Raw genomic sequence first — 12,981 nt, 5'->3', positions numbered from 1 at the left:
CCGAAATGTCCCAAATAACATAATATAGCTGAGTTGGGGTCCAATCTGTAACCCCAATTGGAAATGTGTCAATACCGCGCCACTGGTACGGATAATCTGTGAGTAACCCCCATATAACAGGTAACTCTAGTGAGAACGGTGGGAACTCTCATATAACAGGTTAAGCCACCTCATCTACCCTCATATAACAGGCTTTGATGTCTCAATCTACGCTGGCTACGTAGTTCTGGACCAGACGCAAGGATTGCTTCTAAGAATCACACCCTCATATAACAGGTGGGTACCTATCTTTGGGTTCGCTTGGTGCTAATTTATACTCCCATCTGGATAGACACTGAACATGATTAACTGAACTGACTGGACTGAGTTAACCAAGTTTTGTTGACTGATGGAATACTACTGAGATTACTGAGTTTTCCTGAATCATGAGACTGACTGAATTCTATATATCATGGATTGACTGAGAGTATCTTGAAAACATGACACTGATTCTAGGCACACAACTAAATTTTTAGGTACAGGTACCCCCAGGACTCGATGGGAAGAAACTGACAAAGAATGACTTTGTTGAATAAATGACCATATCAACAATCCATAATATAATAAATTAGAGAATTCATGAAGTGCAAGTTCTAAAGGACCAAAATGGCCACACATATATCCATAACTCATTGACTAAGGCATTTCATCAAACACTTGACATGCATGAACTTGTACATGAATGGGGATTTCATAATATTATACTAGTATGACAGTTTTCCTTCACATAGGCATTTAATCAAACACATAGGGAACATGCTTTGGTTATACAATCATCAACACATCTAATAATCATGGATACATCAATCAACTTGTAAATTGAAGGGGTTTATTATGGTTATTATGCAAATCTTCTTATACTAGGGTCAATCATTAAAAAAATGTAATTTAAAACATGAATCAAAATCCCACAACATCATGAACATAAATTTCAATTCTGTTTAAATCAAGAACATTCATAAATACACAAATCTTGTATTTTGAAAAGAGATTCTTGAGCTTCATGGGTGAAAGGGACCCATGAATCAATACATGACATACCTGGGTTGTGAGTTTCTTGAAGTTCTTGGACTTGAAGAACCTGAATTTCTTAGTTTCTTGAAGAAGGAATTGGATTTTTGAGAGAAAACCCTAATTTGATGTTGTAGATGGATAATGAACTTATGAGCCTTAATCTGATATAATTAGAGGTTAAAACGGGTTGAAAAGACCTAAATACCCTATTAAAAATGACTTTAAAATTACTGAACGAACTATGTGACGGTGGGTGCGACGGTCCGTCGCTGGGTCGACGGTTCATCGGTCCTGATCATCGCATCTGGCAGAATTGGGGTTCACTGCCTCTGCTACGACGGCTTAGGCGATGGTCCGTTGGCCTAAGCCATTGCAGCGGAGGCGGTGAGACCACCTGCCATGGCAGCAGAGGCAGGTGGTCTCACTGCCTCCGCTGCGATGGCTTGGACGACGATCGTTGCTAGCCCGACGGTCCGTCGACCCTCACCGTCGCACCTGGGCAGTTTTGACTGCTTTATGTAAAACGATCATAATTTTTTACCCCGATACTGAATTTGGACGAAATTGGTATCGTTGGAAAGCTAATTCAATTTTTCACATGAAAAAAGTGAAAATCTTTAAAATATCACATGTATAAAAGTGGATTTATCTTTCAAAGTAAGTTTCTAACATTCTTAAGACGATTTCAAGCTAGGTAGAAGTATGGGGTATTACAATCAGGCCTCTAGTTTTTCTACTCATCCAGTTTCTACTTTTGGGAAACATGTTGTAGTTGAACTTATAGTTATTCTCAAACTGCTGCCATTCCTGCCTGGCAGGATGTTATGAGATTGAAATTTGAGGCTTTGGATACTAATGGTACTTGGTTCTTTGTCCCTCTTTCTTTTGGTAAAAAGCCTATTGGTTGTAAGTGGGTGTACAAAATTAAGTACAGAGCTGATGGCAGTATAGTGAGATAAAAAGCCAGACTGGTAGTTAGAGGTGATACCCGAGTTGAGGTATTGATTTCCATGGGATATTTTCCCCTATTATGGAAATGTCCACTGTCAAAACCTTGGTGGCTGTTGCTATGAAAAAGAAATGGCCGATGTTCCAATTGGATGTTAATAATGCCTTTTTGTTTGGGAACCTTGATGAGGAGGTCTGCATGAAGCTCCCACCTGGGTTATCTGTTGAATCTGGTCGTGGTAATATTCTTTTGGTTTGCAAGTTGCAAAAATCTCTTTATAGATTACGACAAGCCTCAAGGCAGTGGTATGGCAAGCTCTCTCATGCTCTTTATTCTAGAGGCTATACACATTCTCTCAATGATTATTAACTGTTTAAAAAGGGTTCTGGTTCCTCTCTTGTTATCCTTGTAATTTATGTGGATGATATCATCTTAACTGGCTGTGATCTCACTAAAATTATTGCTCTTAAATCATTTCTTCACCCATCTTTTCGTATCAAGGATTTGGGTACACTCAATTATTTTTTGGGGCTTGAGGTTTTCTACATCGATTCTGGGGTTTTGCTTTACCAACGGCAGTTCATCCATGATTTATTGGTTTCTTATAACAGTTTGGTTTGTTCTCCTGTGGTGTGTCCTCTTGAGCTTAACACTAAGCTTAAGGCTGGAGTTGGGCCTCCTTTTCCTAATCCTGAAGAATACAAGTGTTTGATTGGGAAGTTTAACTTCCTTACCCATACATGACCTGATACATCCTTTGTGGTACAATATCTTAGTCAGTTTATGCAGACTCCTTGTATGCCTCATATGTCTGCTGCATTGTATCTTCTTCGGTATCTCAAGGGGACCTCAGATTCTGGCCTTTTTCTCTCATCTGCACCTGATCTATCATTTGCTGCCTATTGTGATAGTGATAGGGGTACTTGTGCTGATAGTCGCAGGTCTGTGTCTGGCTATTGCGTCTTACTGGATGATAGTCTCATTGGATGGAAATCTAAGAAGCAAGTTGCTGTCTCACTCTCTTCTGCCGAGGCTGAGTACAGGGCCATGAGTAAAGCTGTTGCGGTGATTACTTGGCTCATTCGTCTTCTTTCTGATTTTGGTGTTTCTGATCTCACTCTTGTTCCCTTATTTTGTGACAATCAGACTACCATTCACATAGCCAAGAACCCTGTCTTCCATGAGCGGACCAAGCATATTGAGCTTGACTTCTATTTTGTACGTACCAAGTTGGCTGATGGTTTAATCTCTCTTTCTCATACTTCCAGCTTCTCCCAGCTTGCTGATGTCTTCACCAAGTGCTTGACTGGAGTTCAACATCATGCACATTTACTCAAGTTGCGAGTTGTGTCCCCCTCCAACTTGCGGGTTGGAGGTGGGGGGTGGGTGTTGGAGACTGATTTTATTTGTTGATTTGGGTCACTGGACAGATTTCATTTCTATTGATGTATTGGGCTTGGCCCGTTTATTTTATTGTCCATTTTATTATGACCCGGTCCATATTACAATGCATATACATATAGGGAGAGATATTTTACAGAACATAATTCATTTTCCCTCTTTTCCAATAATAAGAAAAGCTCCTGCTTCTCTCTTCTTTCTCTCTCTAGAATGTTCTACTAATTTATGCTGTTCTCGGTCGTTTTCTTCGATCTCCATCTTCTCCGTTGAATGTTAACCACCCTAACAATAAGATAAAACTTCTAGATATCTTTTGTGCAACTGTAATTGATCAAATACTACTGTTTTTTCCAAGTTCATATGAAATATTGTACACAACTGCCTAATTAATTGGGAGTGAAGCTGAGTAAATTGGTGGTTACTCCATACGCGTTAATGAACATGGATATGGCGCTTTGAGTAGAGGCGCAGAATTTACGTACCAAATACTAACTCGACAGGGCATGTATGAGGACGGGACAATTTAGATCGTGAAAAAATAGGTACCAACTGGTACGAAGTTTATAATTATTGATTTTTTTCAATACAAAAAAGAATTACATCGTAACTTCGATGCAATAAAATAAAAATTAAGTAACTATTTACTATAAAATGACACCAATTTTCTTTACAAAATAATAGTTTTGAATTTTCCTAGTTGTGGGTACTATTTATTACTAATAGCTTTTGTTGGGGGTGGGGGATTTAGCTTTCTTTTGAAAACAAGTTAGTATATGTACATTGCTCCGTTTTATCATTTACATGCAATTCTGTCAATTACAATTTACCTTCCAGTATATTTTACTCTCACGAGCCTAGGGATTGAGTGCAGACTGTAGTTGCTTCACCATTAATCATAAAATCTTGACATACATTGATCATTACTTAAGAGTGTAGTATTCTTGCTTGTGGCCATTGATCACATATACTTATTTTCTAAAATAGTATACTTACACATAATATTATCTCAACCACAATGTTTTGATCTTTCTGGCTTAGCGTGCGCACAAACGAATGTAGTCAATTGCAACAGTGATGTCAATTGCTTAATTGACAGTAAAGTTATTCCTCTGCCTTATGTGTTGCAGCTAGCTCCAGTTAATGAAAACGCCAACGCGTCTTCAATTAGAGTCCCTTTTTCTCATTTCTCTGCACCTTCATAACAAGCTCACAATGCCCTTTCAAGTATAAATAATGCCCCTCTCTTCTCCTAAATCCCATTCAAACTAGTACTAAAACACTCAATTCCCATCAAAATTTGAGCTTCTCTTTACTGTCTTCCTAACAAAATATCAAGAAAGAAAACATTATGTCTTCTTCTCTCAGTTGTAAATCGACCCATTTCATTTTATCATTTTTTGTATTGATTTCTTTCATCAATGTGTGCTTTGCTTCAAGAAAGCTCACAGCTTTAGTCCAAGACCCACAAATGCAGCAGTTTTTGAAGTACCACAAGGGTGCACTCTTTTCAGGCAAAATTAATGTTAATCTGATTTGGTATGGAAAATTCAAGCCATCCCAAAGAGCTATTGTATCCGATTTCATCACTTCCCTTTCTACTTCAACTCCATCTAATGCCCATCCTTCTGTTGCCCAATGGTGGAAAACTACAGAAAAATACTACCATCTTGCCAATTCTAAGAAGACCCTTTCCCTCTCTTTGGGCAAACAAGTGCTCCTAGAAAATTATTCCCTAGGAAAATCATTGACTCAGAAACAAATCGTTCAATTGGCATCAAAGGGTGAACAAAAAGACGCTATAAACGTCGTATTGACCGCCTCTGATGTTGCTGTTGATGGGTTCTGTGTCAATCGTTGTGGGACTCATGGGTCGTCTAAAGGTGCTATTATTAAGGGCAAGACCTACAAATTTGCTTATATTTGGGTTGGTAACTCAGAGACTCAATGCCCTGGCTACTGTGCTTGGCCATTCCACCAGCCCATCTACGGACCACAGAGCCCCCCATTGGGTGCACCGAACAACGATGTGGGTGTTGATGGTATGGTGATCAACTTAGCTAGCTTATTAGCTGGAACCGCAACGAACCCGTTTGGAAATGGTTACTACCAGGGCGAAGCGGACGCGCCATTGGAGGCTTCATCTGCTTGCCCTGGTGTCTATGCCAAGGGGGCTTACCCTGGCTACGCTGGAGATCTTTTGGTGGACAAGACTACAGGTGCAAGCTACAATGCACACGGTGCCAACGGGCGGAAATACTTGGTTCCTGCTCTATATGACCCTGCTACATCTTCATGCTCTACTTTGATCTAGAGAAACAACCAGTAGTTACAGAATAGGATATAGAGTAATATAGTATATAGTTATTGAGCATAGAGTTATAAGATCAAATTGTTGATTCATTCATTTGTTTAAGTTAAATATACAAGAAAATTATTTTACTACGGTCATATTACCTTCAAATTTTGGTTTTCCTTGCTTAATTGATTTATGAATTCTTAAATTTCAAACAAAGCCAGGTAATGCATGCAACTCTAACATTATTTTGGGAATTCAGACCAGTTATTTAGAGATGTTCAATTAGATAAAGGATTATTAGTTGCACGCCTGAGAAATTTTTTAGCTAAACATCTTATATATAATATTTGGAACAATATATGTCGTTAAGCCAACATGAAGAAACCAATAATTTAGTGGGCTCTCTTACCCTTTCCGACAAGGCAGATGCAGAACTAACAAAATATATGGAACGACACAAATAGCATCAGACAAGAGGTTAAATGAACTAGAGATCATCAGACATCCAACTTCTATTGTTTTCTTAGTTGGTAGGGCTTCGATGTCCTGTTGACAACCATTTTAGGAATTGATGGTTATTAGGGAAAAAAAATGCACAATGATGAACAAGCTAGAAGGAATATTGTGCTGTACTAAATGCTAATACTAATTTAAGATCCATCCAACACATTTTCTTTTACTAATCAGTAATACTAAAAGATCCCATAAACTGAATTAGCCTGGTATTATAGGATATAATTTACTTTTAGAAATTAAATATATAGTAGGTATACAAAATAACAAAGATATCATATGAAGAAACTACTGGGATGAGCTTCAAATTAAATAGACCTCTTTGTTCCAATTTATGTGGCAATGTTCAAATTTCTAGAGTAAAATGAGACCTTCGTTGACCACGATTCTCTCATATTCCTTTTATATAGATTGAATTATTAATTATTGTGATATATAATATTTTTTACGTAATTCTTAAGTATGTAAATTTTATTTCAAAATTAAAAGACATCAAAACTCCATTCCAAACTCAAGGTCAAAATTAAGAAGTTAAACTCTTGATAAGTAAAAAGTTTCACATAAAGTGCACGGAGGGAGTATAATTATGATTTGAAGGTGCAATATTTCCTGTTTTCCCAAAACAAAGAAAGTTAAATCATCAATATATCTTTTGTGCAATTGTGATTCATCAAATACTACTGTTTTTTTCCCAGTTCAACTGAAATTTTGTCAAATGCCTTATCAATTGGGAGTGAAGCTGAGTAAAAGTGGCGCCTACTCCATAACGCGTTAATAAATATGGATATGACGCTTTGAGTAGAGGCGCAGAATTTCCATAACAAGAATTAACATGACAGGGCATGTCGAAGGACGGGACAATCTAGAACATAAGGTTATATTTATTGTTTTATGGTTGCGGTTTGGGAGGCAGCGTGGTTGTTTCCAAAAGACCTCGGCTCAAGTGTAGCAAATCCAAATATAAAGAAGGAGATACGTAAGAAAAATATAGCAACTAACAAGAAACAATACAAAGTCTACTAGAAAGAAACAATAACAATAACAAATTAGTGCGATAATAAAAACACCATACACAAATAACATGAGAGAATTAAGAAAATATGACCATAATGTTAGTGGCTGTAATGCGGCATGTTACCACCAATAATGGTTCTGCTCCAAAAGGGAGCTTCGGCTCTCGTCTTGTCCCCCACAAAAATCCTACCATCAATTGAGAGAATATTTAGAAGAGGACTTTCTATTTCTTTAAAAAACTAGTGGGCCCGTGTCCGTGCTATGCAAGGGTGAAAATATGATGGTAGATAAAACAGTTATGTCTCATAATATGTGGCAGAAAGAGTTATGCTTCATAGTATGTGGAACAAAGATTACATTGTTATGTTGTTAGCTTGTGAAAGTACTAAATATAACCATTTGCTGGTACAAAAAGTGTCAAAGCTGAAATTTATTGGTACAAGAGTGGTACATTGTTGGTTGGTTGTAGAAAAAACATTTTCTTGAAGACAATAGTGGAGAAACTAAGATCGGCTTTTGTGAACTGAACTTCTTAAACGTCTTCTTCTTTGGGTGTTGTGTTGCAACATCACCTTCAACAACTGCCTATTTCAGTACGAAAAAATCAAAACACGATAAAAAAATTGTTAAAATATAAGAAAATGATAGAGGAGTGTATTTATTAAAACCTTAATGAAAAAGCAGTTCATAGATTGCAACAAATTGAAAAAAATCTTCTATAATAGAAATGTAAGGTAAAGTTACATATAAAGATAAAAATACATGATTTTTACCTCTTTAAACTACTTATTTTTCTGGCACATTGCAGCAGCATTAACGACCATTCTGCCTCCTCTTGTCATCTAAAAAAGGTCCCAAAAGAAAAAAAAAGAGCAAAAGGGGAAAAGACAAATAAATACCATATATAAAATTAGGTAAACGTTAAGACATGCAGGTGGTAAAAGAATAATAGAAACATAAGTGGTCATAAATCAGAAAGTAAGACATTCTCATGGATGTGCTTATAAGATAGCAAAATCATACGAAGCCTCTTTCAAAGCCCTACAAAGAGACATTACTCTTAGAATATTTCCATAATCAAGCTATTTCATCATAACAATAACCCTTGAGGAAAAGAATCTATGCTAGAGTTGCAATGAAGCTTACTTTTCTGGCCACTACTGTAAACCTAAGAAACATCATATTGTATAAAGTACATTATTGTTCAGATTTGTTGCGGCAAATGCAAGGAAAATAATTCCGCCTTATGGAGCTCAGAGAATTATGGACCATTTACTACTTCATTATAGATTTTCTGGACAGTGGTGGGGATTCATTCTAAATATCATTGGTATATCATGGGTTATCTCTCAGAAGATTCAATATTTATTGAAAATTTGGCGTGGCCAAAAGGTGTCAAGAAGCATGAAGTATGGAAGATCATTCCCATTTGAATATTATGGACTACATGGATAGAAAGAAATAATGCTTTAATTTGAAGGGAAGAGAAGTTGTATTTCTAGAGTCAAGAACGAATGTTTGTATAATTTGTATTTTTGGTGTAAAAGTAGTACATTAGAAAGTATGGATCAATATCTGGAATTCTTGTGTCTGTTGGTAGGGAACATGTAGCTTAGTTTGCTATTCGGGAGGTACTTGAGTTCTGTTCTATTTTTATATCATCTTGGCACCTTACTAATAAAACATTATCTTTATAAAAGAAAACATTCTGTAGCTCTTACAAAATCATGTGGGATAAGTATATAATTGAACATATGAATATATTATTGATCACTTGGAAAATAGACATTTCTAATTTTCTTGTAAAAAAGAATTTTTTTGGTCATCATGAGTATAGAAACATAGCAACTTTTCGAGCATCATCATTTACTGATTTTACTGTTATTAATAAAAAGTGACCGTTTACTGATAAGAAAAATTAGTATAAAGCAGAGTTCACAACAGCATGTTGTCTATTTTGGAATCTGAAACTATTTTTTAGATAGTTGATTATTGCCTTATTAAACAATTGTTGGCTGTTTTCTGAAGTAATCAAACTCTAATTATGATACAAAAATTATTTAAAATTTAGATACAAATAGGATAATATATCTAAACCCAACATGCCAATATATCAAATAGATTATAAAGATCTATCCTAGGAAGGAAGTTAATTATAAAGTCGTATCAATTTCAAAAGGACATAAAAAGTAGCTTTAAGATACTAATGAAAAATTCATTTATTCTTTTGGTAGGTAATTATTAAAAATCACGAATTAATCAAATAGTTATGTGTAAACTGAGAAGAGCTACATAAATAAATTTTTGATTTACACTTACCAATATTTTTGGTTTCCAAAATCATAAATTTTTACTTGGAAAGTAAGAGGGTCCACATGTGAAAATAAACAGTGAAATAAGAGAAAAAAGCCATAATTTGCTACATGAATTTAGTAGTTTGAAAGATGCTTTACCAAAACATCCCGAGTCTTTAAATGCCTGATGTAAGCCAGTTCTGTCTTCTAAATATCTAAATATGTTTGAAAGAGAAGGTAGTTCAGTAATTTGCATTCTTTCAATATGGAATAACAATGAATTAAAGAAGGAGATGTGTTAGAATGTATATTAAGGAGATGACTGACCTATTAGGCCGTTAGGTAGATGATAGAGGCAATAAATTGGTAGTTCTTTTCTCTAAAAGTCTTCATAGTAGTGCAAAGTGCAAACAAGGAAGAACAATATTTCACAAAATTTACAAACTCGTTTGTTCCACAAAATTCAAAAGTAACTACAAAAGAAAAGTTGGCCAACCTGCAAATATATTTAACAAAAATGAAAGAGTGTAATATAAGTAGTGAGAAAATATTATAGTAATTATATTGAAGATATTATAAATATTGAGAGAGAGAATATGAAAATAATTTGTTGGCAACATTTTATTTTATTTTCATTGGAGTTGATGGTTCCATTTTTTGTTTCATCTTGAGCATGTTATGGCGTTCACTTTGTTGTTTGGCTTGTTCAATAGAAGAAGTAGAATCTTTTTTTTTTTTTTCATTCTTGCTTCCTTCTTTGATATAAGATGTGCATGATGCAGGAAGAGAGGGTATGATGTTTCCTTTTTCTGTACAAGCTAAAATGTAAAATTTCCCAGAGATTGTATGATCAGTGCGAGAAGCTATTTTTTTTACTTGATTTCTGAACAGATTCTGATTCAATCTGATTTCAGCATGTTTCATTGATTGGGACTTATTCTGTGGAAAAAGATATTTAATTTTTATGTTTGTTGAATAATTATGTTGATGTGAATATTTGATGGTTAAATTTTTTACCTCAGTTGATGCAAACTCGTAAATCTGTTCTGCTATACGAGACAATAACTTTTCTCCTTCTTTTCTACTAATAGTTTCAATTATTGAGCCGGTGTCATTTTTCAGATTTACATCGAATCGGCACTTGAACTAATATACATTAATATTTTAGTTAATAAAAAGAAATATGTTGTTGATATTATGGGTGTATGTGTGTATAATATTAGTATCCAAGTACCTTGGAGACAACAAATTTCGCTCATGACAATTCATACATTGGAATTTTCTTTTCTCCGTATTTATTACTTCTTGTGGACAGTTTGGGCAGCCTAAGACATAACAATATTTGAGGCTGGTTGGAAAAATTATTTACGCTTCTATTGTGAAGGCACGTTGTAAAATTATTTGTGCTTCTATTGTGAAGGCACGTTGTAAAGACCCAAATCTGGTATTCGAAATATTACATGATGCTCATGACCCCGAAGGACCACAAGCTAACCCATGACTGATATCTATACCAATATACTGCATACATACCGTATATAGTAAAAATATGAACTGAAAGGACATAAAGTTCAAAACTGTAACATAAGATCTGATAAATCATAATATATGGATGGGATATGAAATACCAAAACAAAACTGAAATAAGTTATCTGAACAAACTGTAGTCTGAAAAGCCTCTAAACGTGACTGTCTGAATAAGGAGTTGATGGGACATGTCCCCAACAACTCTAATTAATAAACTAATTAACGAGCTAATAAAATGATGATCGTGTCCTCGAAAGATGAGGACTCACCTCTAACTCTAACTGCTGAGACTGGAATCTACTGATGCTTTGGAACTCGTGTCTCTAAACCTATGGTATAAGACACCATAGCGCAAATGCGTCAGTACTTTAAATGTACTGGTTTGCATGTGAGGTAAGATGAATGCATGGGGTTCATATGCATGAATAAATATAATAACAGACTGGCTATCATGAGCGTGAGAGTACATGCATGAGACATAAAAACTGACACTAATATCGTGATAACATGATTACTGAATCTGAATACTAATAACATGACATACTGATAACTGATATAACTGATAATATGAGTGACTATATCTGATAGTCCTGAATCTGATGGAACTAACTGAGTTTCGTACTGTATCTGAATTGACTGTATCTGACAGTCCTGAAATCTGAAGAACTATCTGAGTTCTTGACTGATACTAATATTGATACTGAAACTGTGAGAAGTAATCATCTAACCGATATGCCCCAAATGATGCATTATAGCTGAATTGGGGTCCAATCTGTGCCCTGATTGGAAGGGTGTCAATACCGCGCCACTGGTAAGGACAACATGTGAGTGACCCTAATATAACAGGTAACTCTAATGAGAATGGTGGAAACCCTCATATAGCAGGTTAAGCCACCTCATCTACCCTCATATAGCAGGCTATGATCTCTCAACCTATGTTGGCTACATAGTTTTGGAACGCAAGGATTGCTTCTAAGAATCACACCCTCATATAACAGATGAGTTCCCAGTATGCTCGGTGCTAATTTCTACTCCCTTCTGAATAGACATTGAACATGATTTTCTGAAACTGAACATGGACTGAGTTACTGACTGAGGGAATACTACTGATATTTGACAACTGACTGAGTTCATGAGATCAGAGAGATTTCCTGAGTCAGAAGACTGTCTGAAGTCTAAGGATCATTGCTTGACTGAGAGTATTGTGAAAACATGACATGGCTCTAGGCACACAACTAATATTTCGGGTACAAGTACCCCCAGGACTCAATAGAAGGAAACTAACAAAGCATGACTTGCTCGAATACATAATAATCACCATAATACGTTTACTGAAGCATTTTATCAAACATGTGATAGGAATAAGCTTGTACATACATGGGGATTTCATGTCAACATTCTAGTTAGACACTTTTCCTTCATTTAGGAATTAAATCAAACATATTGTAGGCATGGTACATGTAATCATCATTGTACAACAATTAAACATCATGGTCACATTCTAATTTCATCATTCAAAGGTTTAGTCATAGGTTTGCATGAATCTATATCTATAATAATTAAACCCACATAGAAATTATCACCCAACATGGAGTAAAATTGAATTTCTCATTTATCAACTTGAACAAGAATAGCCCAATCATGAAATCATAAAGAAAATCCATAACTTGAATTTGGAAAAGGGATTCTTGGACTTCATGGACGAAAGAAGTCCATGAATAAACACTATGCCTACCTGGGTTGATTTTTCTTGATGTTCTTGAACTTGAAGAATTGGAAATCCCTTAGTTCTTGAAGAATATTGGATTTTGTTCTTGGAGATTAATGTTAGAGAGAAACCCTAATATTGGTTGTTGAAATAATAATGAACAAATGGGCAGAAATCGAATATAACTGGGTATAGATAAGTGGGTGGTAAATGACCAAAATACTCC

The 12,981-nt window shown here is 35.5% G+C and overlaps 1 protein-coding gene and 1 long non-coding RNA gene across 2 annotated transcripts; one reads left to right on the top strand and one right to left on the bottom strand.

Annotated features, from left to right (window-relative positions):
* Nucleotides 1-3,919: 3,919 nt before the first annotated feature.
* LOC107867467 (protein PHOSPHATE-INDUCED 1) lies at nucleotides 3,920-5,851 on the top strand. The gene has a single exon (XM_016713721.2). The coding sequence runs from the start codon at nucleotides 4,752-4,754 to the stop codon at nucleotides 5,712-5,714; it is 963 nt and encodes a 320-aa protein (XP_016569207.2). The 5' UTR covers nucleotides 3,920-4,751; the 3' UTR covers nucleotides 5,715-5,851.
* A 1,336-nt stretch (nucleotides 5,852-7,187) lies between these two features.
* LOC124897711 lies at nucleotides 7,188-8,187 on the bottom strand. Its single transcript, XR_007054593.1, has 2 exons — nucleotides 8,000-8,187; nucleotides 7,188-7,811 (listed from the first exon to the last, which is right to left on the bottom strand). It is a non-coding gene; the product is annotated as an uncharacterized LOC124897711 (long non-coding RNA).
* Nucleotides 8,188-12,981: the final 4,794 nt, after the last annotated feature.

This window comes from Capsicum annuum, chromosome 4 (genome assembly GCF_002878395.1).
Source record: "Capsicum annuum cultivar UCD-10X-F1 chromosome 4, UCD10Xv1.1, whole genome shotgun sequence".
NCBI lineage: Eukaryota > Viridiplantae > Streptophyta > Magnoliopsida > Solanales > Solanaceae > Capsicum > Capsicum annuum.
This window is presented reverse-complemented; position numbering and strand designations above follow the sequence as displayed.

Bases quoted from the DNA above. Each gene is read 5' to 3' on its own strand.
- LOC107867467 (XM_016713721.2), top strand. From the start codon at position 4,752: ATGTCTTCTTCTCTCAGTTGTAAATCGACCCATTTCATTTTATCATTT.